We start from the raw sequence: 25,656 nt of genomic DNA, 5'->3' as shown, positions 1-25,656 counted from the left end.
AATCTAAATTGCTGGCAAAATATAAGAAGTAGTTGCTTCCGGAGCTTGAACACCACACTGACTTCAGAAAAGTCAAACATTTCACTTGTGGGTGTTGTATGACTTTGCTGGTTCGCACTCTGGTTACATTTTTTGTCAAGGCAGTCAGGTGTTATGTCATGAAATATAGTTTTAATCTTTTTGCCTTTTTACATTTTTTAACTGGGGATTATGACATGAATTGAACAACTACCTACATGAACATTTACACCCCCCCCCCCCCCCCCCCCCCCGTCCTCTCCTCTCGTCTGCAGGGAGTCCTTCACACGGTCAGCGGCTACATGCTCTACACCGCCACCACCTTCAAACTGGTGTTTGACCACCAGCCCGATGACATCTACTGGTGCACGGCAGACATCGGCTGGATCACCGGACACTCCTACATCACTTATGGCCCCCTGGCTAACGGGGCCACCAGTGTTCTGGTGAGGGACTGTGGGATTAGTCAACTTCCTGTTTTTATGAACTTCAACCAAACTTGGCTGATGGTCGCTCTATTGTGACTGTGACCGATAAACTCCTCAGCAGCATGAAGTTTGGTAGAAGAATTTTAATTAGCATGAATAACAAAGGAAATTTGACATTGACACTGTTTCAGTTTTTGTTATATATTACATGTGAGGAATCGCTAATATTAAATTATGACGATGAAATTGGTTTAATATTAGTATTTAATATCAAAATAACAATATAATAATTGTAAATTTTACAAAATTTATGTCAAATTTGGAACAAAAAACAATCAAAGACTGAAAAGTCTGTGACGCACTGGAATTTAGATTTCAGGTGAAAATGGCTGATCTGCTTTTTTTCTTTTTTTCCACCAAAATCTGTTAAAAAATAAAAAAAATAAAAAAATAAATATCTGTTTTTCTTTTTGTGTTTGTTTTAATCAGAGCTGAAACAAATATTTGGTTTATTGATTAGTCAGCTGACAGAAAATGAACTGGCAATAATTCTCATTAATGAATTGTTTTAATTTAGCTTTAGCAGTGTGTGTATTTGCTCATTTTAAAGTGTGTGTGTGTGTGTGTGTGTGTGTGTGTGTGTGTGTGTGTGTGTGTGTGTGTGTGTGTGTGTGTGTGTGTGTGTGTGTTTTAGTTTGAGGGCCTGCCTACCTACCCAGACGTGAGCCGCATGTGGGAGATTGTGGACAAATATCATGTGACCAAGTTCTACACGGCTCCGACCGCCATCCGACTGCTGATGAAGTACGGCAGCGAGCCGGTGCAGAAGTGAGTCCTGTCTCTTTGTCTCTTTGTAGCGATCCTGTTCATGTACTTGTGTATTTGTGTTTCCAACAAATTATAAATTAGTGTTTAAAAAAGGTTGTTCTTTATTTTTGGTGTCAGCTAATATTAGTTATAATTCATGTTTTCTGAGATAAGATATATAAGATATGGATCCACAACACAGACTCATACCTGGGACTTTAACCCGTTTTTGTCATTTATTTAATCATCAGCATTTAAAATATTATTGATTTCTTTAATTCACTCCTCTAATAATAAAAAAATATTTTCCAGCTCAGACTAATGTAAAAACACTTTTGGTCATTTAACAGGAGTGAGATGCTCTCAAACAAATTATTTACTCCCAGCTTCACCTTATTGGTCCGTACAAGGAGACACTGTTACTCACAAACTTAATTTTACCCCTCCCCTCCCCTCACCTGCCTGTCGCTCTGTCTCTGTCTACAGGTACAAGCGAGAGTCTCTGAAGGTTTTGGGGACGGTGGGGGAGCCCATCAACCCCGAGGCCTGGCAGTGGTACTACACCGTGGTGGGAGAGAGGAGGTGTCCCATTGTCGACACCTTCTGGCAGACAGAGACTGTGAGTTATGATTATTACACAGTCCACTGAGGAGCTTCCTGTGGTCTTAACACTGATGTCTGTGAATTCTTATAAGACAAGAGTTAATCTTTTGATGAGATTGAATAATGTTTATCCTCCAGTGGCCGTTTTTTTTTTAGCTACATCACTCAGAGGCAGTGATAACAGACTGTGGGCTGTGATTCCCCCTGGTGGAGAGACAGTGTACTCACACCGTGTGTCTTTCAGGGTGGACATGTGTTAACTCCTCTACCTGCAGCCACGCCCATGAAACCTGGATCTGCTGTGAGTAAATAACAAAACACACATGATATTTATTTAGAGCTACTTAGAGTGCAATTCAATAAATGAATGAGCTTAAATGGCTGACTTGAATAATATAGGACAGTTAGTACATGATTCTCTTTGGGGTGGGGGGGTGTATTTTATTGAAGTGTGTTTTTATTGTTCCTGCTCTTTTTCTCTACAAGTGGAGCAAACTTTAAGGTTATGTAGAAGTATTAAAGTTTTAAAGATGCCCTGTTTTTTCTTGCTATGATTGTAATTTATACTTTAGTAGTGAAAGAAAAAGTTGAAAGATTTTTTTAGTGGCTTTAAATGTTCTTTTGGCTTTTGATTTGATTTTAATTCTTACACAACAGCAGCGGCAGCAGCAGCACGTTGAGTTGATTTAACTTTATTACAAATGTTTTTAGCTAAAATAGACAAAGTACCACTGATGTAAATGATGCCAAGAGAGTTTGTAATTCAACCGATGAATAATCTAAACATTAGAAATGAAAGAAATACACGAACCATAATAAATAATTATGAAGAAAACCAACTAAAAACAAAATGTACCTTAAAGTGCCAAAGGTTTACAAACAGTTGAATATCCTGAGGAAATTTCCCTCCATGAGACTGTTGGAAACCTAATCTCAGTGCCTTAATAAAGAAATAATTATCTCTGTCCTCCAGACGTTCCCGTTCTTTGGAGTGGTGCCGGCCATCCTCAACGAGTCCGGAGAGGAGCTGGAGGGGCCGAGTGAAGGATACCTGGTCAGGATCACCGTTTATCGCGACTTGTGTTTTAACTCAAACACCTCTCTGTGCATCTTTGACCTGGTCCTCGTGTCTCTGCCTCTGTCCTCAAACAGGTGTTTAAACAGCCGTGGCCCGGTGTGATGAGAACCGTGTACGGAAACCACCAGAGGTTCGAGACCACCTACTTCAAGAAGTTTCCTGGATACTACGTCACAGGAGACGGTGAGAGCGGAGGACAGGACGTTTCAGAATCTAGTAACACAGAGATACTGCACACTGATGAGGACAGATGTTAATTCACATTGTTTATTATTTAAAGGTCCCATATGAAAGTAGATGTTCATGTGTACTTTGGTTATAAAGCAGGTCCAGGTTCTATATTAATACTGTGAAAGTATCAAAGCCTCAGTCCACAGAGAAATGCACACAGCCTGTATTCAGACACTGAGCCTTAAAACGAGCCGTCAGAACTTCTGTAACTTTATGTTGTCACAACAAATCGGTCAGTGCTCTCAGCCACGCCGAGTGTTTACCTGAAGTCATGCTCTCTTCTGATTGGCTCACTGATCTGTTGTTATTAGAGCTCCAGAGAGAAGTCTGAGAGAGGAAATGTAAAACTACATTGAGATGGTTTTTGGTTCTTAGAACCACAATTATATCTTCTTATGGATTAACACTTCAAATAAAGCAGGAGACGTTTTAAAACCTCCAAGGGGCATGAAGGATTCTAGTTTTAAAAGGTGCATCCTTCCTTAAACGAGTTCTGCTGAGGTTTACTGTCACATGAGAGTCTGGAAGCTTTAACTGTAGAACTTCACAACTGATTTCTTCTTGTCGGTAGGGAAATTCTTCCAGCCTTCCTGTACAGACGATGAGTGACTGATGAGTTAGTGATAAAGTATAAGGTACAGGATTTAGCTGCTGAGGTCAGGACGGTAGAGAATGTCTCCGTTATCAAGTTAAAGCTGACTGAAGAAGTGTTTTTGGTTTTAAAGGGACAGACAGTCTTTAATTCTACACAGGAACTACTGTATGTTTGATTTTTACTGTATCTGAAATGACAGTATAAAGTCCTGAGTATTTATACGACTCAGCAAAAGAGATGTGAGTAGTATTTAAGGTTCTTTATGGGGGATGGTAAGCGTCATGTGTGGAGGAGGACTTGCATCTAAAATCCGACTTGCATTTCAGTCACTTTTTGTTCTTTCACTCGCTTACCCGCTCACCCGTCGGGTGTCATGGCAGTGTCTTCTTGCTGAAAATACTTTTGAATCTTGATGAGGTTTTTATCATCCAGGTTGCCGCAGAGACAAGGACGGCTACTACTGGATCACAGGGAGGATAGACGACATGCTGAATGTCTCGGGTAAGACTGCTCAGCTGTGCTCAGACGCTGTAACAGGACACAGAGTTTTTAGTTTTGAATTCAGCAGATGACTGTCGGTAGTCGATCATAATAAAATGAATCTCTATAATGTGGGGAAACATTCTCCACAATGACATGTAAGCATCTGTTCTTCTCGCTCTCTCTTCCCTCCAGGTCACTTGCTGAGTACAGCGGAGGTGGAGTCGGCTCTGGCTGAGCATGAGGCTGTCGCCGAGGCTGCTGTGGTGGGAAGACCACATCCCGTCAAAGGAGAAAGCCTCTACTGCTTCGTAACTCTCACCGACGGAGTGACGTACAACCGCACGCTGGAGGCCGAGCTCAAAAAACAAGGTGGGTAAACGCAGCTCTTAGGGTCTCATCCAGCGTCACCTGAGAAGTTTCAGAACGGGCTTTTAGATCATCATGGGACACTACAAGTATCTGCTCAACCCCCGATACCAGATTTAAACAACCAACCAAACCTTAATCCCACTGCACAGATGTAAAATATATTATTCAAATGTGCAAAGAAAAATGTTTCAAGCAGTTTTTGCTGATGTGTTTGTTGTTGTGTCTGAGATGCATAATGTGTGTAATGAAACCTGGTTTTCAGTGACAATGTGCGGTGGAGGTCAGAGTCTCATATGGTTTGTGTTTGGTGTTAACAGTAAGGGAGAAGATCGGGGCCATCGCTACACCGGACTTCATCCAGAACGCTCCAGGACTCCCCAAAACCCGATCTGGTAAATTTACAGTAAATTCAAATGTTCAATGGAGGAGGGAGAATAAATGCAGGTTTTCATTTTACTTGTCAGGTGAGTCTTTCAGGAGAACAAGATTAGATTGACAGAGAAAAACAAAAGAGCCAAACCTGCCTGACTCACAGCACTGACAAAGTTATTAAAGTTGCAATTAATCCTAGTTTCATTTTTGTTTTAAAGGGTCAGTTCAGCCAAGTTACAATTCTTCACAAAAAATAGAAAGGGAAATAGGAGATATAAGATATGTAGATAGGAAATAAGATATCTAACAAAAAAGGTAAAAAAAAAACCCTATAATAAGTATCAGCCATTTTACAAGAAAGGTCTGAAATCGATTTCCTCATTAAGACCTGGATACACCAAAGCCTCAAATTTAAAAATCCAATAAGTTTCTCTCTGAAGTAATTTATTGAGACGATCACCTCCTCTGATGGGACAAGCTTGATACGCTCCACTTTCAAAACGCTGTCGTTGCTGTTATGACAAATACGGAAGTGGCGTGCCATGTAGGGTAATTCAACCATTCAACGACAAAGCAGCCTCTTTGAATGCTTTTTGTTAACTTGTGGAGACAGGAGAAAACACGATGGTAAGTGGCTCCTTAAAACTCTTAAAATTAGCTTTCACTCTCTTCCTTCCTTGATTTTTGTTTGTTTGTTTGTTTGTTTTTTAATCACTCCCATGTTTTCCTCATCTCCTCCGACCTCCACTGTCTCTCTCTCTCTCTCTGCAGGTAAGATCATGCGACGGGTGCTCCGCAAAATCGCCTGTAACGAACGGGACCTGGGCGACATCTCCACGCTGGCCGACTCCTCGGTCGTGGAGCAGCTCTTCCACAACAGATGCTGCACAAGTGTGTGACGGCCTCCAGGATCCCCGCAGGGAGGCTCCGGCCGCAGCCGCACACCGGCGGCCACAAACCCGACCAGGGAAGATGAAAAAGAAGAAGAAGAAGAAGAGGAGGAGAAATTCCACAAACTTGGTCTTGTCCAGCAAACAACCTCTAGCCTCCCGATGAGGATCTGAATCCTGTATTTAAAGTGACGTCACTGCTTTTATACTGAAAGAATCATCTGCAGCAGGAAGTGACTCAACAATCTGTCTGGTTAGTTTTACATCTCTGGGTCAATAAGGACATCAGTCTGCAGGAATAAACGTTTTCCAGAAGTCGACATAGTTGCTGCTGTTAATAAAACAATGCCATTGTGTGTGTGTGTGTGTGTGTGTGTGTGTGTGTGTGTGTGTGTGTGTGTGTGTGTGTGTGTGTGTTAGTGTGTGTGTGTGTGTGTGTGTGTGTGTGTGAGAGTTGGAAGCTAGAGGTTTGTTTTTGGATAAGACCGTCCTGCTGTGGAAGAGGTGGAACTGGGTAACACTTCATCTGGTTTTTATCCTAGTGTTTTAGCCAATTATACACAGCAATATCCAACATGTAAGTGCTCAGTAAAAGTCTAGATGCAGTACCTGTACAGTTCAGTGGTTTCCCTGTGGTTAAAGGACGGGTTTCTACACTGGAATAAGGCTCATGTGAAGTGCTACCTGTAGTTAATAAAACGTCACCTCCCCTCGCTCGATGCCATAGTACTGTTATGTACACTGATGATTAGCTAAATTTGAGAATGCTCAACATTTCTACTAGTTTTAATTTCGATTGTAATTTTTTTAAAAGGTATGTAGATTTGATTTGTTTTTGTTTTTTTTTTCGCTTTTGTTTTCGACTGATTTTTGACGTAGGTTTTGTTGAGTATTTCTGTTTGTGTGGCTGCGCGCTTGTATGTTCCTTTCCTTTTTTTCTTTTTTTAGTTGCAGGCTCTTCTTGTTTCTTGTCAGCCTGGTGAAAACAGGGAAAGTGTGTTCAGCTTCATGTGGCCCGGACACCAAGCGCTCAGCTCCAGACGCAAAAGCTCCAAACCAACTGCAGGTCTGATGTTAAAAAAGGAAAATAATGTGATTGTGTATTTCCCAATAGCTCAGAAAAAGCTGTTTCTCAGCCAGAATAAACACTGAAAGGGAAGTCTGTATCATGATATGAGCACTATCGTGAAAATAATAAATGTTGAGTCCTTTTAAATCAAAGATAAAGCTCAGTAAAGAATAAGACATCGTTGGTAAAGCTCCTCTTCACTGAAGAATTTCGATTCATCTTTAAGGATAAAACTGGTGTTATCATCATTTTATTATCGTCTCTCAAAATATTTTATGTAAAAACACAACCAACAATCTTTCAGTTCATCTCCTTACTCCAACCAGCTGCTCACTGTAGTTTTCAAACAAACAGCAGGAAATTGTGACTTTGTTGGGGACTATTTTCATTGATTTTTAGTTTAATAAATGCAGTTGTGTAATGTGAAGAGCTGAAATGATTATAATCAATCAACTCAATAACTGATTAAAAGTTTCAGTCATTTTTCACTTCTTTGGTCTTTTGGTTGAACAAAACAAGAAATTTGAAGATGTCACATTAAGCTCAGGGAAATTTTTTGGATCAATTTATCAATAATAACCTGTTGATTAATTGATGATGACAATAATACTTAGTTGCAGCCCTAAAAATGTCTTCTGTGGGTCTGGCAGAGCTTCGATTTTACTCGGGTGTCTTGGCTCAGGATTGGTGTCAACAAATTTATATCAGAAAAAATGCTTTGTGCATTTACTCAAGTACAGTTTTTTCAGAGTACTAGTACTTTAGTAGAGTATTTCTGTGTTAAGCTAATCTCTACAAGTCTGAGACAACTTTTCCCATCAGACTTTTGGACCCCCTTGTGATTATTTTTCAGATTAAAATTTTACTTGCAAAACACGTGACTAGTGTTTCAAATACGTCACACCTTATTATAGATTAAAGCACCAAACTGTATATGAAATAATTCAAATTAGCTGGACCATCTTCACAATCGAGTGCTGCCCGTGATCCAGAGAAATAATATCACAATAATGAGAATGAGTACTTCTACTTTTGATACTTTTCTGCTTGTAGTACTCTTGTGCATTCACTTAAGTAAAATTTTGAGTGAAATAGTATTTTTCATAGTCTGGTTTTGTCACTTTGTACGTAAGTAAATGATGTAAATTCTTCCTCCACCACATTGAGTTTGAAAGACGTAAAGACGTAGGTATTTACCAGGCAGCGTCTGATGAAAGACTCGACTTGTTGCATCATGGGAAGTGTAGGATCAGGCACTTTTGACCCATTTTAAAAACTAACTCTCAGGATATCTTGGCCTCTGCTACATCAATTTTGACCTCTGATCGTTTTCAGTTTGTCTCTCGCAAGTGCGACAGCTGTACAGAAGAATACTAAATGACTGGACAACACTTTTAATCCACATCTGATATTGTAGAATATCACCAGACTTATCCTTAAATAGAGCAAATGTCTTGTTTTGCTCTTATATTCCAACTCTTTGAATATTAATGATGATTTTTCAAACAAAAATCTGTATCTCTGACTTCAAGATTCTGCCTGTGATGAGAGGCTGAACCAACGCGCTGTTCACAACATGAAAATTCAGTGGGAGCCGGCTAAACATCTGGACTCTGAGCTGATTTGGGGCTTGAAAGGTTTCTAGTCTTAGTTTCCTTTGTTTAACATCTGTGATTGTGATTTGAGCAAAGCAGGACTTCATTTAGACTCATCATTATGTTATTTTATTTTTTTATCTTTTTTGCTGTTTGTGTCTCATTGTGCCAACCTAAGTAACAGTGGAGCTGGATGTATAAAGCTAATAATTGTATCTAATGTTAAAAGAAAGTGCATCTGCTTATTTGATTCAGAAGCGTCTGTATAATAACTCGGGTAAAGGAAAGAGAATTTTGCTGTTTGTTTTTTTTTTTTTTTTTTTTCCTCTGTTCATGCTCAGTTTTGTGTTTTCATTTCCCTGTTTGTATCAAAGTGTATGCAATGACAGTAAATGGACATGACTACTGCCTCTCATCCCGTCTCTGGCTGTTCCTTTAAAAACTCTTGGATTCAGGAGGATGTGATCTATTTTTGGAGAAAGAATATTTTTCCTGAAGGTTCCTGAAGGATCAAAATCACATCTCTAAACCTCATGTTGGCTGTTGACAACAGATAAGTTTCAATATTTTAATGTATATTAATATTTTTGCTGTCTATATTGTGTAGTTTTGGGATTTTTATCCCTGTATGACTGGGTTTGATGGGAAACATAATCTTTATTTATCCACTGCTTTGTGTTGTTGTTGAAAAGGGGGATGACCTTCACGATGTCAGGGTGAGGGTCACATCTCTATTGTGAAAATTTAACATATCACATTATATTTCAACTTAAAAAGATACTCGGGGCCAATGTATTCCTATGTGTCACGTATGGTTTTGACACATTTTTGTACCTTACCCAAATAAGGCAAAGCTGTAGTCTTGACCTATATGTGTGAAAACTTTATTGGTTACCTAACCTGGTCATTGTCACATGTTCTTACCTTTCCACTAGGTGGCTCCAACTGGACACTGGACCGATCCCGATGTCCCCCCTAAGGCTTGAGCCCTGAACACTCGCAGACTTAATTGACGTCACCTGGTAAGTGAATGAGTGTGAGAGGCTGGGGGCGCTCAGATGGTGTAAAGAGGAATAGGACAGCTCTTTGAGACGTATTATTTTATCTTGACAATGCCAAAACAAGTTGCACGCAATTGTAAATTTAAAAAAAAAAAAATGTTTATGTCCTTCGTTTGCTCCCTGTTTGTAAACGAAAAAAAATGTTGGATATGGTCAGATGACAGTTTATATGGAATTCATCAGCACGGGACGAATGACTACACACAGTTCTCTGAATCACCAGTGTGTTTATATTTACATGTAAACTTCTTTTTTTCTTATAATGTTAACATTTCGGTTTGTTCCTTTCATGCTTGTTTTTGAACCATTCTTCTATTTTATTTCTTTTTTTTTTTTAAATTTTATGGCAGTTGTTTACAATTGTTTTTAATGACCTATGAATATCCACAATTCATTGCTCTGGTTCCTTTGAATCTAAATAATATTTGAAACTGCTTAACAAGTCAAAAAATCAAAAAGAGCAACAAAAGAAAACATTAAAAGGAAAGGCGGAGGGATTGATTATTGTACATAGTATTTATAAAAATGTAAACTATATGTATGTTATATATGTAAATAATTAAATGCATGTCCCAGCTGTTTCTGAAGCATGTTATGTGTATATTGTTTAGACAGAATCAAGTCAAAATTCAGTTCCTGAGGCTCTGGCAGCTTCCAGTGGCTGAAACACAGCTTTTCGATTTTTTTCTGTTCGCAATATTACATGCAAGCAAACTTTATTGTTCAGCTTTTTATAAAAAAAAAAAAAAAAAAAAAAAAGAACCCCCAAAGTGCTATAAAGAAAGAGAAAGAGGGAATAAAGAGACGGAGACGAGGCAACAAACCAGGGGATGAAATGTACAGACCACCACAAGTTCACTCTGGAAACACAAAGTGTTTGAAATTTAATAAACAAAGAATAAATTATGAAATACACGTGAATAAATACAAACAAAAATATGTAATTTAACAGTAATATGAGATTAATTATAGATCACTGTATTTTGGTAACTTTCCTGGGGTAATTTACATAGTTTTATTAACATAAAACAAATGAAAAAAATTTTAACGTAAAAAACTTTCACAGAACATTATGATGTCACGGTGAACTTGACCTTTGACCATTTGGTTATAAAATATCATCACTTCATCATTATATCCTGTCAGACATTTGAGTTAAATTGTGTCATAATTAACAGATATAGATTCTTAAATTATGTCCAAAAACATGTTTTGTGGTCACAGTGACCTTGACCTTTGAGTCCAAGAGAACAATCATTATTGTTGACGAGTTCAGGCAGATAACGTCATAAATATCCAGTTTCGCTCTACAGAGTGAATTTCGATACAATACTACACATCAAATAGTGAGTAATTAAACAAGAGCCCTTTATTTCAATCTCACATCTACTTTTTTCCAGCACTCCAAACTGTTTGTCCATTACGGTCAAGAACCAGCTGACCTTCATTAGTCAAGGTCAGGTTCATTCTGGTGGAGGTGCCAGACGCCCACACAGTTTGATCTTCTTCGTTGTACATAACCAGGTTGTTCTCCTGTTGCACAAGGATCCGAAATGGGTTTTTGCCACATGTATTTGTTGCCCAAATGGGGGACCAGGTATAGATGACAAAGTTGCCGTCATCCTGTGAGAGAAGAAGTTATCTAGCTATAGTTAGAAATTTTATTAAAGGGGACCTATTATGCAAAATGCACTTTTCCATGGTTTTCTATCGGTAGTATGTGTCCCTGGCGTGTCTACGGACCCCCCAAACATGAGAAAAGTCCATCCTCTCGTTCTTTTGCTTTCTCCACCTTTCAAGAAATGTGTGCTCAAACGAGCGGATTGGAGATTCGCCCCTGGTGACGTCAAGAAGGGCGATGCCACCTCCCCCCGGGTGGGTGACGCTCCCCGAGCTAGGTGTGTGTTCCGCCCTCTGAGTCCGTGTTACAGACGGTATCGTTACTTCCCTCGCGAACACTGGCTTTCGGTAGAACAATGTCGAAGGTACGAGCGAAACACAGTAGTTGCTTTGTTGTTGGCTGCACAAACCAACACAGGAGTCTTTTTTTAATCCCTACGCCCGAGGATCTGAAGACCCAGTGGATTCATTTTATTTTTGATGGAAATGTTCCCGCTCCAACTCCGAAAGTGTTGTAGTGTGTGCTAACCATTTCACCTCGGACTGCTTTCTCAACGAGGGCCAGGACAACGCAGGATTTGCTACAAGTCTCAAGATAAAGCTTGGATCAGTACTGACTGTCCGTGACCCAACTTTGAACTTCGGAGCTGTAAGTTTTACCATTTTATGTTGCTTTACTGTTTGTTCACGAGAGCCTGTTGCGTGTGTTGTTAGCATGGCAGCTAACGTGGCTAACGTTTAGCGTCGTCGACACGCAGCCGGGTATAGCCGGGTACAGATTGTATGCAATTCTTCTGCTTGGTATCGCCGTGTGACATTGATTAGAGCCACCCTGTTAAATGTATTATACTTTAAAGGCGTTTTAGCTGTCTGTAAAGTCAAGCAGGTAAAATTCGGACTAAAAATAGGCTCTGTATTGATTAGCATAGGTGTCCGGGCTTGTTTATTAGTGCTGTGAAAGTTATTATTGAGAGTCATGCCTTATAACGGCCGTTTTAACGTTTATATCATGTTCACAGATACAGTGCCTGTAGGGAATATCTAGATAAGCACACAGTTAAGTGGATATGTCCAAGGGGATAGTCTATAATGAGAAAACAGGCTTTGTTATCTCGATTCTAATTTCGGGATAAGACAAGATTTTCTCGTTTTCCCCTGATGATATCTCATCATCTCGGGATAACAAGCTTTGTTCAGATAACAGGATAAAGAAAATATTTACCAGTATGGCCTGTCTCGGCTTCTGTAAAGATGCACATTGTTAATTTCCAGGGTCAAAAATGTCTGACAGTGTCTTTGTTAGTACTTGCAAACATATTATGTCCATTATATTAATAAAGAATATTAAATTTCATTTTTAGAATAGACCCTAACAATCAGTGATGCGCATTTAAAAAAAAAAAAAAAAAAAAAAAAAAAAAAAGGCAGACATACAGATCAGCTCATTAACACATTGCATTTCCTTATGTTCCTGCTTCGATCATAATGAGTGATTAACAGTTGAATATATTTTAAGGTGAGGTCATATAGCCTACATATTCTGAAGTTGCAATATGATACAATAACTGCTGTAACACAGACAGAGTGACTGTATTAACGGCGGGAAGAAAAACACCTATTACCATCAATGACTTAAGGATGTATTACAATCTGTCGTGACAAGTGAAACAAACTTCTCATTATAAAATTTACTGCATGAGTGAATTTACTCACCGTGATTGAAAACGGGTTTGCAGGGAAAACGCGACGACAGGCTCTGAAGTTTCCACGCAATTTCCAATTTCCCATTTCCAAGCGGTTTTTAAACTGCAGCTGCTGCCCAAGTGGCAACCCACCGTGACGTCACCCACTGGTTTGTGAGCGGTGATGACGCAGGCGTGTCAGACTTTTCTGAGCTTTTTGACCAGGTCATCCTTCATAAATAAACCTACACGTTTTGTTCTCTGCTTATAATCTGTTTTCAAACGTAGAATCTGAACCTCCAATTAATGAGTAATTACCATTAATTATAACAGGTTCACTTTGTTATTCTGCAGAATTCAGATCCTGATCTCAAATCTCCTTAAATGAACCAGAAGTTAAGCCAACTGTTAAAATGTTCTCCCAGACAGATGCAACACATCTGTCTATAAATTAATTAAGTCATTCATTCATTCATTCATTCATTCATTCATTCATTCATGTACTGTAACAATACAAGACGGCAGGGATGAAACTCACCAGTTGTAGCAGGTCTGAGAAGCAGATGAACAGGCTGCAGTTGTTCAGAATTCATTTCTTTTGGAAATATCATGTCCAGTGATGGAAGAAGATTTCAGATCCTTCAGTGAAGTAAAAATATCAAAACAACAATATTAAAAAAATACTAAAGGTTCTGCAATTAAAATACTATTTAAGTAAAAACAATCTTCATGAATATGATCAGCTGAATGTGCTGTTGTGGAGGAAAAAGTAAATAAACATACAGTCCCTGACAAAAGTCTCGTCACTTATCCATTTTGTAGAAACAACAGCTTATAACCTGACTTTTAATTAATCCATTGGTTTTAGAAATGGCTCATATGAAAGCTAAAACCCTCCTAAATTATGTTTAATATACTAAAATAAATTTGCTTCACTGAAGACAATGATTCATACAAATTATTGATGAAGTCATCAGGAATAGCAAAGAAAGCAGTCTTACATGCCTCCCAGAGTTCATCAAGATTCTTTGGTTTCGTCTTCCATGCTTCCTCTTTCATTTTACCCCGGACATGCTCAATGATGTTCATGTGACTGAGCTGGCCAGTCCTGGAGCACCTTGATCTTCTTCGCCTTGAGGAACTTTGATGTAGAGATGCACCATCCTGCTGCAAAATTTGGTTGCGAATCTAAGAGGTAGCTAATACTTCTTGATATTTTAGGCTTTTGATATTGCCTTCCACCCTGCAAATGTCTCGCACATCCCCATACTGGATGTAACCCCAGACCATGATTTTTCCGCCACCAAACATAACTGTTCTCTGGGTGAATCTCGGATCCATGTGGGCACCAGTAGGTCTCCTGCAATATTTGCGGTGGCTGTGATGTAATTCAACCGAAGATTCATCTGAGAAATCCACCTTCTGCCACTTTTCCAGCGTCCATCCTTTTAGCAGGCTGTGGGCCTTGGCAAATGCCACACGTTTTTTTTATTTGCCTTTTGTTTAGTGTTGGTTTCTGGGCACTGATTCGACCATGGAGGCCATTTCGAGACAGAATTCTACAAACTGTCGTGGTTGACACGGGGACTTGAGGTGACCAGGCCTGGTGGAGCTCTGCTGCAGTGGAAAAAGGGGCTGGCCTTGGATTTTCGACCCAACAAACGGTCCTCCCGAGCAGTTGTCTTGCGGGGTCTGCCGGACCTGGGCTTGTCAAAAACATCTCCAGTCTCTTCAAATCTTTTTCTTATTCTTTGTACTTGACGCTGAGACACATTGAAGGTGTCAGCCACCTCAGCAGTGGATCTGGTCTTCAGCCTCTTGATAATCAACGCTTTGGTCTCAGGGTGAATCTTAGGCATGTTGTCACAGGTCAAGTTGCAGTTGATGTGAAGGTCTGGTGTGCTGGGGTTCTTTTTATACACACCCACTAATTGATTGATCAATTATTGATCACAGGTGAGGCTGTAATCTAAGATTGGGTGCATCATATGACAAGGCGACAAGACTTTTGTCTTTGCAAAAACTGACTCAATGGGCTTTACCGAACTGTGAACGTTAGAATGCTTTTCAGCATTTTCGTTTGGCACCAAAACATTATTTCAAAAGCTGTTGGGATTGAAATGAGCCTTTTGATGTAAATAAATGCTTGATTGTTACTAAAGAAATGACTCCTCTGAATTCATATATCATATGCACACTATCTGCTGATAGAAGAACTTTACAAATCAAAGAGCAGCTAAACTAATTTATTTGAGTGTGTGTTACTCTATTTGTGGTGTGTTATTACCATTGTAAAATTATGTGCACTGAAGTAAAACAAGACTGCCTAACATCTTTTATTTAGATTGAAACTATGTTTTTACAAAGAAGCAAAACATACTGGTGTATTCCTCTCAACTGTAAAGGACCGTAGTCAGTGCGGTACATGTTGCAGGCATTCTGGAGGGAGTACACAGTGAGGCAGAGCGGCTCCAACCCAGGACGGCCGACCGTACATGGTAAATCTTCCTCGATCTCCCATAGCTGTCTGGTAACCTACAGTGAATTGCAAATGGGACATTCTATGGTTTATTATAAATGTAATGTAATCAAAACAAATTAATGATTAGTTTGTCTAGTGAGAATGTTACCTGTGGTATCTCCTAGCAGCAGATGTTCTCAGCTTCTGTGGGCATGGTTGCACAGTTTCCACAGGAGCACCTGTCCAAAATATATAACAGATATAACCGAGGTAATTTATAACATGTCACTTATTGCATATAATGTGGAGCTTGACAACAGTGTAGTGTAGAAAACTGCCCAGTTTAGTCTTTGACTAAAGATTACTGTTGCTGTCAGACATGTTTATGCTGATTTACAGCTTTTACTGTAAAACACAAAATAAATTTACTACATAAAGGAAGATGTCATGATGAGCATCTCTGCTCAAAACATGGAGAAAAATGATTTACTTTGTCAGCACCTATTAATATATCTGACTAATACTGACATTGAACACCTGTAGCAGTCCACATACAACAAACATTTTCAGACTGTAAAAGTATATCTAAGGAGGCATGACAGATAACTACATTACACTATTCACAATAGTGCTTATTTACCAAAAGAGCTCCCAGTAATGACGAGACAGTAACAGTTAGCATTAGCTACCTAGCTACATGTTAGTAACTGTGTGCCAGCACTCATCAACAAACTGAAAATGTAATGTCAAAATACACAAAATTGGTTACCAACCATTCAGAAACGTCCTGCTGCAGTTGTAGAGTTTGAACTTCTTCAGCAGCCTCTCCCTCTGGGTCAGATTCTGGATAAAAGTCGTGTGGTTGAACCAAATCGCTACCGACGCCAGGTTGCCGGTCACGGTCACCGTAAACATTAGAGCATGGTGCCAGAAGCCCGAACGGCATCCCCTTCCGGAGAGGGGCGTGGTCAGGCACAGCTCATTGCATTTAAAGCTACAGACACAGAAACAGCCTGTTCTGAACAGGGCTCAAAAAGAGGGGTTTACAGGCCTGCTGAAATATAGGATCGGAGTGGATTTTTTAGCAAAAAGCTTCAAATACATGCTTTGGGGACCTCTGAGACTTATTCAAACTTGTTGAAAAGGAGCATAATATGTCCCCTTTAAGGTTTGTTTGTTTTGTTTGTTTGTTTGTTTTTTTTACATTTATCAATTGTAAATGAATACGAAAAAAAGTAAGTAATTTTATGCTGCAAAAATCACACGAAAAATATCTGTCCCTGTCACTTCACATCATGAGCCACAATAAGTCTTTGACTCTCATTAGGAGACGTCCCTCTCTCTTACAGTAAACAGGAAGTTCTTTGATACTATGAAGCGCTTGAAATTGGACCATAAACCAAGATAAGTATTTGTTTCCCCACCTGGAAGACAGCTTTGGAGTTGCCATCTTCACTGGTGAGGTATTCCCCCTGACGCAGCTCCTGGTCGGTGCTGATCGAGTTCTTGTTCATGATCCTGGTGACAAAAGGGTTAAAAACAGTTCAGCGTCCGCCAGCCGTATGAAAAGACTCTGATTACTGTAATATTCTCTGATGCATTGATCAATGCGTGGAACTGATATTTTCAATTTACAGCACTAAAAGTTTCCATCTGCAAACCGGTTTGGCACATCAGCTCTCTGATTAACAAGGTAATTATAATGAGAAAACAGGCTTTGTTATCTCGATTCTAATTTCGGGATAAGACAAGATTTTCTCGTTTTCCCCTGATGATATCTCATCATCTCGGGATAACAAGCTTTGTTCAGATAACAGGATAAAGAAAATATTTACCAGTATGGCCTGTCTCGGCTTCTGTAAAGATGCACATTGTTAATTTCCAGGGTCAAAAATGTCTGACAGTGTCTTTGTTAGTACTTGCAAACATATTATGTCCATTATATTAATAAAGAATATTAAATTTCATTTTTAGAATAGACCCTAACAATCAGTGATGCGCATTTAAAAAAAAAAAAAAAAAAAAAAAAAAAAAAGGCAGACATACAGATCAGCTCATTAACACATTGCATTTCCTTATGTTCCTGCTTCGATCATAATGAGTGATTAACAGTTGAATATATTTTAAGGTGAGGTCATATAGCCTACATATTCTGAAGTTGCAATATGATACAATAACTGCTGTAACACAGACAGAGTGACTGTATTAACGGCGGGAAGAAAAACACCTATTACCATCAATGACTTAAGGATGTATTACAATCTGTCGTGACAAGTGAAACAAACTTCTCATTATAAAATTTACTGCATGAGTGAATTTACTCACCGTGATTGAAAACGGGTTTGCAGGGAAAACGCGACGACAGGCTCTGAAGTTTCCACGCAATTTCCAATTTCCCATTTCCAAGCGGTTTTTAAACTGCAGCTGCTGCCCAAGTGGCAACCCACCGTGACGTCACCCACTGGTTTGTGAGCGGTGATGACGCAGGCGTGTCAGACTTTTCTGAGCTTTTTGACCAGGTCATCCTTCATAAATAAACCTACACGTTTTGTTCTCTGCTTATAATCTGTTTTCAAACGTAGAATCTGAACCTCCAATTAATGAGTAATTACCATTAATTATAACAGGTTCACTTTGTTATTCTGCAGAATTCAGATCCTGATCTCAAATCTCCTTAAATGAACCAGAAGTTAAGCCAACTGTTAAAATGTTCTCCCAGACAGATGCAACACATCTGTCTATAAATTAATTAAGTCATTCATTCATTCATTCATTCATTCATGTACTGTAACAATACAAGACGGCAGGGATGAAACTCACCAGTTGTAGCAGGTCTGAGAAGCAGATGAACAGGCTGCAGTTGTTCAGAATTCATTTCTTTTGGAAATCTCATGTCCAGTGATGGAAGAAGATTTCAGATCCTTCAGTGAAGTAAAAATATCAAAACAACAATATTAAAAAAATACTAAAGGTTCTGCAATTAAAATACTATTTAAGTAAAAACAATCTTCATGAATATGATCAGCTGAATGTGCTGTTGTGGAGGAAAAAGTAAATAAACATACAGTCCCTGACAAAAGTCTCGTCACTTATCCATTTTGTAGAAACAACAGCTTATAACCTGACTTTTAATTAATCCATTGGTTTTAGAAATGGCTCATATGAAAGCTAAAACCCTCCTAAATTATATTTAATATACTAAAATAAATTTGCTTCACTGAAGACAATGATTCATACAATTTATTGATGAAGTCATCAGGAATAGCAAAGAAAGCAGTCTTACATGCCTCCCAGAGTTCATCAAGATTCTTTGGTTTCGTCTTCCATGCTTCCTCTTTCATTTTACCCCGGACATGCTCAATGATGTTCATGTGACTGAGCTGGCCAGTCCTGGAGCACCTTGATCTTCTTCGCCTTGAGGAACTTTGATGTAGAGATGCACCATCCTGCTGCAAAATTTGACCCCTATTATGGTTGCGAATGTAAGAGGTAGCTAATACTTCTTGATATTTTAGGCTTTTGATATTGCCTTCCACCCTGCAAATGTCTCGCACATCCCCATACTGGATGTAACCCCAGACCATGATTTTTCTGCCACCAAACATAACTGTTCTCTGGGTGAATCTCGGATCCATGTGGGCACCAGTAGGTCTCCTGCAATATTTGCGGCGGCTGTGATGTAATTCAACCGAAGATTCATCTGAGAAATCCACCTTCTGCCACTTTTCCAGCGTCCATCCTTTTAGCAGGCTGTGGGCCTTGGCAAATGCCACACGTTTTTTTATTTGCCTTTTGTTTAGTGTTGGTTTCTGGGCACTGATTCGACCATGGAGGCCATTTCGAGACAGAATTCTACAAACTGTCGTGGTTGACACGGGGACTTGAGGTGACCAGGCCTGGTGGAGCTCTGCTGCAGTGGAAAAAGGGGCTGGCCTTGGATTTTCGACCCAACAAACGGTCCTCCCGAGCAGTTGTCTTGCGGGGTCTGCCGGACCTGGGCTTGTCAAAAACATCTCCAGTCTCTTCAAATCTTTTTCTTATTCTTTGTACTTGACGCTGAGACACATTGAAGGTGTCAGCCACCTCAGCAGTGGATCTGGTCTTCAGCCTCTTGATAATCAACGCTTTGGTCTCAGGGTGAATCTTAGGCATGTTGTCACAGGTCAAGTTGCAGTTGATGTGAAGGTCTGGTGTGCTGGGGTTCTTTTTATACACACCCACTAATTGATTGATCAATTATTGATCACAGGTGAGGCTGTAATCTAAGATTGGGTGCATCATATGACAAGGCGACAAGACTTTTGTCTTTGCAAAAACTGACTCAATGGGCTTTACCGAACTGTGAACGTTAGAATGCTTTTCAGCATTTTCGTTTGGCACCAAAACATTATTTCAAAAGCTGTTGGGATTGAAATGAGCCTTTTCTTGTAAAAAAAAAAAAAAAAAAAAAATTGATTACAAATATATTTGAGGGGCACTTAAGGTCAACTTGTACTCAAGCGACAAGACTTTTGTCAGGGACTGTACAAATATTTCCCTTTGAATTTTAATTGAGTAGAATTATAAAGTAGCATCAAATGAAGGAGTTTGTACTTCAGTACTTGAGTAAATATACTCAATTATAACACATCAGTGCTAATGTTTAATTAAACTTTTCCCAGTTCCTTGTACCTAGAAAGAATCACGAATCATGTGATAAACAGGTTTAACTAACCATGATGGTTTGTAGAACAACACATGAGAGAGAGCAAAACAAATATGAGGAAAATGCGGAACGAGGAAAATGCGGAACAAGGAAATGGAAAAAACTTTTATCTGAGAAGCAGATGAACAGGCTGCAGTTGTTCAGAATTCATTTCTTTTGGAAATCTCATGTCCAGTGATGGAAGAAGATTTCAGATCCTTCAGTGAAGTAAAAATATCAAAACAACAATATTAAAAAATACTAAAGGTTCTGCAATTAAAATACTATTTAAGTAAAAACAATCTTCATGAATATGATCAGCTGAATGTGCTGTTGTGGAGGAAAAAGTAAATAAACATACAAATATTTCCCTTTTATTTTAATTGAGTAGAATTATAAAGTAGCATCAAATGAAGGAGTTTGTACTTCAGTACTTGAGTAAATATACTCAATTATAACCCATCAGTGCTAATGTTTAATTAAACTTTTCCCAGTTCCTTGTACCTAGAAAGAATCACGAATCATGTGATAAACAGGTTTAACTAACCATGATGGTTTGTAGAACAACACATGAGAGAGAGCAAAACAAATATGAGGAAAATGCGGAACAAGGAAATGGAATAAAACTTTTATCTGACACTTTATCACACAGTTGCTGTGCAAATATTAGTGCTGTGACCCTGTAACGATAAGCATTATGGATAATAAAATGAAAGTTCAAGATAAGAAACGTGCCGCAAATAAGATATAACCAAATACAGAAACGCGCTGCAAGTGGCACAGACGATAACAAAAGTGTTTCCAAGGGAGATAAAAATAGTGATGAATGATGTCTGTGTTGGGAGTATTTGCAGCGCATGTGCTTGATGCACTAACACACTCACACACTCACTTGGCCTTTTATGTAAACTCTGGCTGAGTCACATATTAATCCTTTTGATCAGTTTGATCATCACATCTAGACATGGCGAGGCAGAGCACTAAAATTTGCACAGCAATGAACATCTTTACTGCATGATTCTTGAAAAGTGTGACACAGGCTGTATGTGGTGGACCAGTCAGTCAAAAGTCTTGGGTTGTTTTTTCTGTTTGATAAACTGTCAAATAAAAGTTTTTTCCATTTCCTTGTTCCGTATTTTCCTTGTTCCACATTTTCCTCATATTTGTTTTGCTCTCTCTCATGTGTTGTTCTACAAACCATCATGGTTAGTTAAACCTGTTTATCGCATGATTCGTGATTCTTTCTAGGTAAAAGAAACTGGCAAAAGTTTAATTAAACATTAGCACTGATGGGTTATAATTGAGTATATTTACTCAAGTACTGAAGTACAAACTCCTTCATTTGATGCTACTTTCTAATTCTACTCAATTAAAATTCAAAGGGAAATATTTGTATGTTTATATACTTTTTCCTCCACAACAGCACATTCAGCTGATCATATTCATGAAGATTGTTTTTACTTAAATAGTATTTTAATTGCAGAACCTTTAGTATTTTTTTAATATTGTTGTTTTGATATTTTTACTTCACTGAAGGATCTGAAATCTTCTTCCATCACTGGACATGAGATTTCCAAAAGAAATGAATTCTGAACAACTGCAGCCTGTTCATCTGCTTCTCAGACCTGCTACAACTGGTGAGTTTCATCCCTGCCGTCTTGTATTGTTACAGTACATGAATGAATGAATGAATGAATGAATGAATGAATGACTTAATTAATTTATAGACAGATGTGTTGCATCTGTCTGGGAGAACATTTTAACAGTTGGTTTAACTTCTGGTTCATTTAAGGAGATTTGAGATCAGGATCTGAATTCTGCAGAATAACAAAGTGAACCTGTTATAATTAATGGTAATTACTCATTAATTGGAGGTTCAGATTCTACGTTTGAAAACAGATTATAAGCAGAGAACAAAACGTGTAGGTTTATTTATGAAGGATGACCTGGTCGAAAAGCTCAGAAAAGTCTGACACGCCTGCGTCATCACCGCTCACAAACCAGTGGGTGACGTCACGGTGGGTTGCCACTTGGGCAGCAGCTGCAGTTTAAAAACCGCTTGGAAATGGGAAATTGGAAATTGCGTGGAAACTTCAGAGCCTGTCGTCGCGGAGTTTTCCCTGAAAAGCTGTTTTCAATCACGGTGAGTAAATTCACTCATGCAGTAAATTGTTCTGAATATCAGTTGTTTGATGCAGTGTGGGGGAATATTTATTTTACGGGATTAGGCTATATAATTAAATGACAAAATGAATGCAGTTGTAATCTGTTAAATTACAAAAAAAATAAAAATAAATTGCAGTGACTAAAAGCTTATATATAGACTACAGCCTAACGATCATTGCTTTGTGTGTTTTGGCCCCGAGCAGGAACGTCTTCTTTTGACATATCTGCGGACAACGCGGGTCAAACAGGTGATAGGTATGAGATCTAAACCCTTCACTATCTTCATTCAGCATGGTGTGTTTTTATTAAATATTAACCTGGAGGTTGATCATCAGGCTGTGAAATTACTACAGGTCACCGACAGACTAAATAAATGGTACTGAAAAGTAACTAAATGTAATAAGTTACATTACTGTGATGAAATAATCAAAACAGTTACTTTACTTATTACATTTTTAACAGGGTAATTAGTAATCTGTACCTATTACATTTCAAAAGTAACCTTCCATGCGCTGGTTTCAGGTGTCAAAGGTTTCCTCATTTGACTCATTGATGGTGACAGGTGTTTCTTCCCGCCGTTAATACAGTCACTCTCTGTGTGTTATAGCATTTATTAAATACTATTATTATTATAGTATTATATTAATAATAATAATAACAACAACAATGATAACGATAATACCTTTATTTGTATAGCATATCACCTTTAATAAACATAATGTATCCCAAAACACTTCATATAGGAAGAATAAATGAGAAAGTGAAATGAAAGTCATAAAAGGCAGGTTGATGATTTAAATTGACACATGGTATAAAAAAATCAAATGTAATGAAAAATACAATGTAAAAGGAGACTGATTAGTAAAATATGTAGAACTTAAAGGAAAAAATGTCATCTTGCAGTAGTGTTGCTGTGTTGCTTTGCAAAAATTGAATAACACTTGAGTTACTAAACCGTTTTTAACCCTTTTGTCACCAGGATCATGAACAAGAACTCGATCAGCACTGACCAGGAGCTGCGTCAGGGGGAATACCTCACCAGTGAAAATGGCAACTTCAAAGCTGTCTTCCAGGTGGGGAAACAAATACTCTTGGCCTATGGTCCAATTTCATAGTATTGAAGAACTTCCTGTTTACTGTAAATACACAAGAGACATCCTTCCTAATGAATTTTATTGTGACTGATTGTGTGATTTTTGCAGCATAAAATTACTTACTTTTTTGTATTATTTGAAAACCTTAAAAAAATTTCTATCTGTACATAATTTCTTCTCACAGGATGACGGCAACTTCGTCATCTATACCTGGTCCCCCATTTGGGCATCAAATACCTATGGTAAAAACCCATTTCGAATCCTTCTGCAACAGGATAACAACCTGGTTATGTACAACAAGGAAGATAAACCTCTGTGGGCGTCTGGCACCTACTCAAACCAGTGCTCTACTAGATTGCGCCTGACGATGACTAATGAAGGTCAACTGGTTCTTGACCAAAATGGAAAGAGAATTTGGAGTGTTGGAAAATAGTAGCAAGGATAATTTCAGACAGAATTCGTGATGTGGCAAGAAACATAGTTTGCTCTGAGATTGAAATAAAGAGCTCTTATATTTAATTACTCACTGCTTTATGTGTATTATTGTGTCAAACTTTACTCTGTAGAGCAAAACTGGATATTTATGACGTTAATTGCCTGAACTCACCACTAATATTGATCGATTGAAGGGATGTCTCCATATATGGTACAAATGTTGACGTGGACTCAAAGGTCAAGGTCACTGTGGCCACACAAAACATGTTTTTGGACTAATTATGACACAATTTAACTCAAATGTCTGACAGGATAAAGTGATGACATTTTATAACCATTGAAATAAATAATCCTGGGATCTGACAGGTGATTAACTATAGCCAAAGTGTGCTTGTCAAACTGTCCGTGTCTCAACTTTCACCATTCTGAGCTCAGTTATGACATTGCAGCATTATACGCATGCGCAGACGTGGAAACTGGACGTTATCCGTTAAGAGGCAGCAGTAGCAGTTAAACATGCAAATTGGGCTGATTTATCATCTCTGTGCAGTTCTCGGTTTGAGAAGTTTCAGACAGAATATTGTTAGAAGAGTGCTGCAGCGCCTTTCAGGGATAGTGCAGTACGTGGGTTTGTCTGTGTAGCGGGTGAAAGAGAGAGAGAGAGATAGGTGAGGCTGGCGACCGGAGAAGTTAGCTAGTTAGTTAGCAGTTAGCAATGCAGCTGGGGTTCGTAGCAGTGAATGTATGTGCACTTCCGATTGTTTGTCAGTAAATAAATCTTACAGCTCCTCAAGATCCAAGTTCCCGCCTCTCCTCTGCTCTTCGTCTACAGTCCAGGCGATGAGCAAGGAAGATTAACAACATCGAGACAGGTAAATACAGGATTCTGCATTGTCACTGGCGTCTGTCATTTAAGCCGTATCAAACTTGAGGTCGTAATGTTGGACAATTCTACGTTCAGTTGTACGAGCGTCATATTGATCAACAGTAGTATAACACAACATTGTTGGATAATTGGAGCAGATTATCATATCATTTAGATATTTTTCCTATCCTAAAATAATCCTAATATTTCTTCAGCCAGGAAGGTAAAAGGTGAAGATGTCCAGACTTTCAACACATGAAAGACTGGCATCACAAAAAGAGAGATTTGCTACTGCTACTGTTATGAAAAGGTATGTTTCAGTCTGGTCCAGCAGAACAGCTAAATCACACACACACACACACACACACACACACACACACGCACACGCACACGCACACAAACACACACACACACACACAGGGTCACTTTAGCTTTTAACATAAACTGTAATTATGCTTAATTAGAAATAAAATAAAATAAATCATCAAAGACAGACACATGTAACACTGAGGGTACAGTCTTTGATGTTTCTTCTATGGCACACCTGACAGCTTTTGGGTCTGACAGGTACCAGTGTGGCCCAGTGTATTTTAGTCTAGTCATGAAACCTCAATATAAGATTACATTAGTTAACGCCATTAATCCCCATGATGGTAAACTAGTTTCGTTGCAGACAACATACAGAAGACATACTGCCACTTCAATAGTGCAGTACATGAGTGTAGCCAATGTACACAAATTTAAATAAATAATACATGATGAATTATCTGTCTTTGTTGCTTCAGTGGACATTTAGTCCAGTGGACATTTAATTTGCATTTGTTGAGGAAACTTAAAAGTTATGGTGCACTCAAAACCTTAGTAGGTTTTAATTGTGTGAGTGGATGTGTGCATTTCCCTGCTTTTAATTTAGTTTTCACTTTTCCTGCCATTCAGTCGTTTTGTCCCAGAGGACGAATGTAAAAAAATCTGAATACTGCTGTTTACTACACATCAGGTATAAGTATTGTAGAGGGCATATTCTTCAGCATTGTCTTGTTTTAACACAAA

The 25,656-nt window shown here is 38.7% G+C and overlaps 3 protein-coding genes across 7 annotated transcripts in view; 2 read left to right on the top strand and 1 right to left on the bottom strand.

Annotated features, from left to right (window-relative positions):
- Positions 1–8,953, top strand: part of acss2 (acyl-CoA synthetase short chain family member 2) — a 30,554-nt gene extending 21,601 nt beyond the window's left edge. For all 3 annotated transcript variants that reach the window (XM_056384582.1, XM_056384581.1, XM_056384580.1), the window contains 10 exons: positions 294–464; positions 1,141–1,274; positions 1,740–1,872; positions 2,101–2,157; positions 2,830–2,910; positions 3,009–3,117; positions 4,193–4,261; positions 4,436–4,612; positions 4,930–5,004; positions 5,756–8,953. In XM_056384582.1, the coding sequence (XP_056240557.1) occupies positions 294–464; positions 1,141–1,274; positions 1,740–1,872; positions 2,101–2,157; positions 2,830–2,910; positions 3,009–3,117; positions 4,193–4,261; positions 4,436–4,612; positions 4,930–5,004; positions 5,756–5,883 (1,134 nt within the window). In that variant the 3' untranslated portion in view covers positions 5,884–8,953. The remainder of the gene's footprint in view (positions 1–293; positions 465–1,140; positions 1,275–1,739; positions 1,873–2,100; positions 2,158–2,829; positions 2,911–3,008; positions 3,118–4,192; positions 4,262–4,435; positions 4,613–4,929; positions 5,005–5,755) is intronic.
- A 1,500-nt stretch (positions 8,954–10,453) lies between these two features.
- On the bottom strand, positions 10,454–17,818 carry LOC130174605 (B-type lectin plumieribetin-like). Of its 3 annotated transcripts, none has more exons than XM_056384583.1 (4): positions 17,688–17,805; positions 17,198–17,218; positions 16,787–16,880; positions 10,454–11,222 (listed from the first exon to the last, which is right to left on the bottom strand). In XM_056384583.1, exons 3-4 carry the CDS (start codon positions 16,874–16,876, stop codon positions 10,986–10,988), a joined length of 327 nt encoding a protein of 108 aa, XP_056240558.1. In that variant the 5' UTR covers positions 16,877–16,880; positions 17,198–17,218; positions 17,688–17,805; the 3' UTR covers positions 10,454–10,985. The 3 variants fall into 3 exon arrangements, with proteins under 3 accessions (XP_056240558.1, XP_056240560.1, XP_056240561.1); XM_056384585.1 differs by having other exon boundaries at positions 17,198–17,215; positions 17,688–17,777; XM_056384586.1 differs by lacking the exon at positions 17,198–17,218 and having other exon boundaries at positions 17,688–17,818.
- A 4,234-nt stretch (positions 17,819–22,052) lies between these two features.
- On the top strand, positions 22,053–23,828 carry LOC130175042 (B-type lectin plumieribetin-like). The gene is made up of 4 exons (XM_056385310.1): positions 22,053–22,189; positions 22,416–22,467; positions 23,192–23,285; positions 23,491–23,828. The coding sequence occupies exons 3-4, from the start codon at positions 23,196–23,198 to the stop codon at positions 23,737–23,739; spliced, it is 339 nt and encodes a 112-aa protein (XP_056241285.1). The 5' UTR covers positions 22,053–22,189; positions 22,416–22,467; positions 23,192–23,195; the 3' UTR covers positions 23,740–23,828.
- The last annotated feature ends 1,828 nt before the right edge of the window (positions 23,829–25,656 follow it).

This window comes from Seriola aureovittata, chromosome 9, assembly GCF_021018895.1.
Source record: "Seriola aureovittata isolate HTS-2021-v1 ecotype China chromosome 9, ASM2101889v1, whole genome shotgun sequence".
NCBI classification, from domain to species: domain Eukaryota; kingdom Metazoa; phylum Chordata; class Actinopteri; order Carangiformes; family Carangidae; genus Seriola; species Seriola aureovittata.
This window is presented reverse-complemented; position numbering and strand designations above follow the sequence as displayed.